The sequence below is a fragment of the Loa loa genome (assembly GCF_000183805.2).
Source record: "Loa loa unplaced genomic scaffold supercont3.73, whole genome shotgun sequence".
NCBI classification, from domain to species: domain Eukaryota; kingdom Metazoa; phylum Nematoda; class Chromadorea; order Rhabditida; family Onchocercidae; genus Loa; species Loa loa.
The window spans coordinates 82,558-88,611 of record NW_018108253.1 but is presented as its reverse complement, the minus strand read 5'-3'; the positions used below and the strand labels follow the sequence as shown (position 1 = coordinate 88,611).

The 6,054-nt window shown below is 31.8% G+C and overlaps 1 protein-coding gene across 1 annotated transcript; it reads right to left on the bottom strand.

Moving 5' to 3' along the window:
- Window positions 1-5,108: 5,108 nt before the first annotated feature.
- Window positions 5,109-5,564, bottom strand: LOAG_11481 (zinc finger protein; the record flags this gene model as incomplete). The annotated part of the gene is made up of 1 exon (XM_003146999.2): window positions 5,109-5,564. One exon carries the CDS (start codon window positions 5,562-5,564, stop codon window positions 5,109-5,111), a length of 456 nt encoding a protein of 151 aa, XP_003147047.2.
- Between the last annotated feature and the right edge of the window lie 490 nt (window positions 5,565-6,054).

Genomic DNA, 6,054 nt, shown 5'->3' with positions numbered 1-6,054 from the left:
ATATATATATATATATATATATATATATATATATATATATATATATATATATATATATATATTCATTAATTAATCTGCCTGGCAGCGAATTCAATGTTTGTTGTAATAGTGGATCACATTAAATATGAAAACCTTCCTTTTTTTTTACGATAGAGTTAATTTCGGCGTAAAACCTTTTTGACTTCTGATATACGATTATTTTTAATATGCAATTTAACGAGAACAGCTACCGTTTCTTATCACGTTGGCTAAGATGATATGAATAATCACAAGCTCAGTTGTATCATTGGAATAAACTGTTCGATAACCTGTTAATATTTCGGAGAATTTGTATCTGAAACCCCAGTGAAAGGAATCTCAAATGGAATTTTAAGAAAGTTTGAAAATAGCGGACAATCAAAAGCATAGCGACAGCCGCAAGTAACCTTTCTGAGACCAAGCACCATAATCATCTTATTCTCCTTCTAGTCAAATGAGATTTTACCATAACTAGTTAGACTGAGATAAAAGATGAACTTCAACGAATTCAAATTTCGTAACAAATACTATTTAAATTAGGAGCAAAAATTTTTAACACTTGTTCTCGTTAAAAAATAATCAAATGAAATTCTGTCAAAATTGATTAGGGTTTTTTATATTAGCTAAGTTAGAGTTTTCTGGCTAATTAATCGAAAGGTTTTTGACTATTAATTGGAAAAACTAACATTACAGAACAATCAACTTCTGGCTATTCTTCTAAAACTCGCTTTTCAGTATGTTTCAAATTTATTTAATATGAATTGCTAAAGTGAATTCGTATAAACAGATAAATTATTTAAATCTAACTTTAGTCCAGTGCTGCTCACTAATGATTCGGAATCACTAGTTTTGCATGTGTCGTGATTTCTTTCGAAATTTTGTCTGATGTTTGGACAAAAGGAAATTCTTTCCGGTGAATTTGCTCAAAACCAATTATAGAAAATTTCTAAGTGCTTCAGTAAAAACCCCAAAATATCTAAATTTTATAGCCTGGAATAGAAGATATTCCAGTTAGTGCAATTAAAAAGTTGACTGAAACTTTGGGAACCAAAATTAACCGCACTCTACAACAAAAAGGAAATTTTCTAATTTTGTATATGTCTAAACCAATGCAAATGACAGAAAATAACGAAACCTGGAAATCTGGAAAAAATGCTAATGAACAATAATAATGAACACAAATATCTGAAAAATAAAATATAAAAATTTACAAAAATTACTAAAAAATTATGTATCGAAAGTTGTCCCTAAACGTATCATACGGTAATAATACAAATCCAGTTGACAAACTTACCTTTATTTAAATATTGCCGAAAAACTGAAAACGCTGAACACTAAAAAAAATAAAAAGATTACCTGGAGTAATAAAAAACTGGTTACGTTGCATTGTTGCATTATAAGTCCTCCTTTTACTGATATTTTTGAAATTTAAATGTTGAAAATCGAGCTTTCAATTTAATGTGGAATGAACCTTTCTCAAATCGCAGATGCTCGAAGCATCTTTTGCTGAACAGGAGATGATAATCTTGAATTTCAATAACTGATAAGGAAAGCACATTCCAGAAGGAATATGATTCATCCTCATTGTAAAGTAATTCAGGAAACATCTATTATAGCACAGAATCCTTTAAGTACACCTTGCCATGCAATTATTTCCATCATTAACCATACTTTTTTAGTTTGTTTCTAGGCCATAAATATTGTTCTTCGTTATTATTCTTGGCATGAAACCGATTGATAGCCATAAGATGAATTTTTAGTTTATTTTTCTTTCTTTCCAATGTTGAAAATGTTATAGATGAAAAGAATTTCAGTGGCACTACGAATGATGTTGTTCGTCACATATCACGCTCTAGGACTTCTTTGCTGCAACATTTTTTTTTACAACTGCCAGTATTTTAAGCAAATTTGCAATTGGGTTCTTAACATTCCCTTTTAGCATTCATTGATAGGTGGCATTACAAAAATAAATCACACGTATAGTATTCATTAATAATCCTGACCGCAAGCACTAGTTAAGCAAATAGTGTAGAGGCTAAGTTAGCAATAAATATGACTGAATAGAAGGAACCTAAAGGTAGAAACTAATTCAGTGTTGCTCAAAATAAAAATTACGACTTGGTTAGTCGAAAAGCCAAACTTCAGAAAGCAATATTCCACATTAATATAGGATTTTAAGTCATCCCCTCTACCCTTCCATACGAAATCCTCTTAATCAATAACTTCCTTTACTTTGACAATCATTTTCAATGACTGCACCAATCCTATCAATAGCAATTCCTTGACATGCATTCAGTGATCTCCATCGAAGAGAGCAAGAAGGATGTTCCGCGATAAAATTCACAAACAGTGCAGAGTCAAATTATACGTGACTTGAACAACATCCATTTGAGAGGACAATGGCAACCAATCACAATTTTCAACATTCAATCTTTCATCCATGACGATTTAACCTTTCTCTCCAATCTTCTTATATACTGAAAATCAATCATTTAAAAAGTCATTTGAGTTCAGTCCACCAATTCCATTCCTTTTTTGATACTGACTGATTTACGTCATATTGTTTTTGCTTAATAAACCGCACAATGTTTTTCTCAATCTCTCAATGGCATCAATTATTTCTACAGATTCAAGCGTAAGCATCTTTGGAATCAAATTGAGCTTACTGTCTTCAGGATAATATCCTTTTCAGGCAATAATTTCCCCCGCCATTCTTCTTAACCTTTTAGATTTATGAGAATTTTAGGATTAAAACATCCTTGTTGATCACCGCAACCAACTTAATTTTCCTGCTTCATTCCTTACAATCGTTTCGACAACTCTAATACTTCACCAAATATCACCATAACTTCCACAACTGCTACTGCTACTGATATTCATTGCCTTAAATATTCATACGTTTGAGATTTGAGATACATCTTGGATTTCCTCATTTCAGTTACAGTTACATTTTATGATCTAATGAAATGACATTTCGCGTATCTTTATTATTAATAAAACATAACCGAATCTTATAAAATTTCATGCGTATTAAAAAATTAAACTGAAATTTGATCCGAATATATATATTTAATTCATAAATTCAACATTTTTTAACCTATATCCAGTTCGAAAATTTCGCAGCCTTTAATACGTACAATTAAAAGACTACAGACTTAGTCTTCTAATTCAAATAATCTTTTCAGTTATCGTTCAATTCAATTTTCAAATCTTTATGTGCTCCTCTTATTTCGTGTTCTGATTTCCAGAATATGATTCCGAGATAACGTCCAGTGAATGCTGCATTCTCGAAATTAGTCCTACAAACGACATTTTATAGTTTTGATTGGACGTGAACAAAGCTAAATTTGAATATGCTTCCATTGTCAAACTCTTTGGTTATATGCACATATTCATTAGTATTGATCAAGTAACATACTTATGTCAGATATGATACCAGTGAATTTCGAAACATTATGATAAGCAATTGACAGCATTTATCACATATACATACCACATCAGAATTATGTGCCCAAGTCATTAAACATGGTTGTCACGCATAACACATCAAAATTCGATACCAAGGAATTCCCAAGGATATCTAGTTAGGTAACCAACAAAATGGGGTCATATCAACATCTGCCAGCAAAAGATGATTTTTAAACAGCCATATGATATCATAGACATATAAAAGAATTGTTAAAGTATATTCTATTGCTGCGATGACCTTCGAACTCAACCGGAGATCGGTACATCATGAACCACTGGTTAACTTCTCGACACGACAAGTAATTCGACAAAATCAGGAGGAAAATGTAGAAGGGTGATTATGCTAAGCAATTTGAAAATGCTAAAACCGCGCAACAAATATAAGACGGCCTTGACGGCCATCACTATTTCCTCCTACCATCACTAGTAACATTGCGAAAAATAATGGGTATTCCGAGATGGTAGTAGGATGGAAGAATATTCAATTTATTCATTGCTTCATATTACTCCGAATAAACCTTAGCTATAAAAGTCAAATCGATAAAACTTTCCTGATGAATGCAGGAATAGTTTCAAAATCAGGAGAAATTTGAAACTGGCGAGAAAAAAAGGAATAAAAGGTGGTAGATTAGCATATTATTTGCATATAGGAATAATTGATTTTAGCTATCCCTTGTAATCAATTCTTAAATGAATCAAAATACATTTATTTTAACATAACAGATTTTCGATACAGAATTGAATATAGAATTACATACAGAATGTTACTAACACCTTTTATAATAAGCAAATACAACATACGTTCTTTTCTAATGCTTAGTTTGAAATTATTTTGATATCGGAATTTGATATACTTCACGCATTCCATTTAGATTGCAAGCAGAATTGTTAGCCTGGAATATTTACGAAGAAAAAAACAAGAATTTTAGAAAACTCCTAATTACTTTCCATTTCTTTAGTTAATTGATTTTAATTAATTTCAAATTATATAGAAAAAATATAGATTTACGATGACACTTTATTTTGCAGCTGTTACATGATATGTCACTAATTCGATGAGCAAGTGGTATAAACGGGTGTAACATCGCAGTGGTATAACATCATCACATTTTCTTCAAATCAACTGACATGCAAAGTTAGAAGATATCATATCAACAATTGTTCTTGCATGCATACAGCATGTCAGTTACTTATTATGTATGCGCGAATAACGAAAAAGTAATTTAGCAGGAGCTCTTTTAAGCAATTTAGCAGGAAGTAAACGCAAAATTAATAATTTTATTCACTAAAATGAAAGAAATAGCAAAGGGATGGGAAAAGAACGATACTATTATGCATATGAGATAAAAAATGAATAACTTATAAGCAAGCGACAAATAATAACAGCAAGAATGTCATTATTAAAATAAGGGCTAACTACAGAAATATAAATTACAATCAACAAAACAAAACTCATTTCAGTTTAAAATGTGCCCTTCAGCTTCTTTCATGATTCTTTTCATGTGACTTCAAATAGCATTTAGTTAGGAAAATCTTTACCACAGGCGGAACAGTTGAAGAGCGATCTATTTTTATCGTGAGTTGCCATATGGCTTTTCAAATTATATTTCAATCTGAAACTTTTATTGCACATCGAACAAACTGTAGGGCTTCACACCAGCATGAGTTCTCTCTATATGATATTTCCTATGGTGTAATTGCGAGAAACTTTTCCTGCATACCGGACAAACATATGGCTTCACACCGGTATGAGTTCTCATATGTTCTTTCATCTTATCTGATCGAGGGAAATTTTTCTTGCATATCGGACAACTGTGAGGCTTCTCATCGGTATGAGTCATCATATGCCTTTTCATATTTGTCATGATCTGTCCACATACTCCACACTGCAGTTTCTTCTTTTTCGATTTCTTCCCTGCGAGTCTTTCCGTACTTTTTTGTTTAACGCTCTCTTCTTTGACTGTTAAGTTCATCTTGACTGTCAAATTTTGACCGTCAAATTCATCTGTATTTTTAGCGGCTACTTCGGCTTTCGGCACTTTACTAGCCACCTCAGCTAATAACAACAAATTTCCCATTTGTTCGTCATTCAATCCCTGCACTGATAAATCCAACGGCGCTGTTTGTTCTGTTTGCGCCTTCTCAAATTATATGAAATTATCAATCTCACACTGTGTTAAAAATTTGAAATCTTCAAAATACTGTAATGCCGCGTTGTATTTTCAACTTTAAATGAACTTACTGAGGTTTGAATGTTGCCCAGTTGGTAGAAGAAAAAGGCGAAATAAATGGAATGCATATTGAAGAAAGTAATTTCCTTGCCAATTCTGAAAAACATTCAAATTTACTAATACTATGACTGCTAACTTATAAGAAATATGACCGCCTGCTGTTTGATATTCACGCAATGGAAAAATTTCTTCCGGTAAATGTTTTTTGAAATATATTAACATTGAAAAAAAATGGTTTCGATTTAATGCTAGTAATAATTGCATTTCTCACTCAAACGATGAGCATGAGAAGTTATTCACGCTGCAGATCGGTTACAAACGTTTCAAAGCGAAGTAT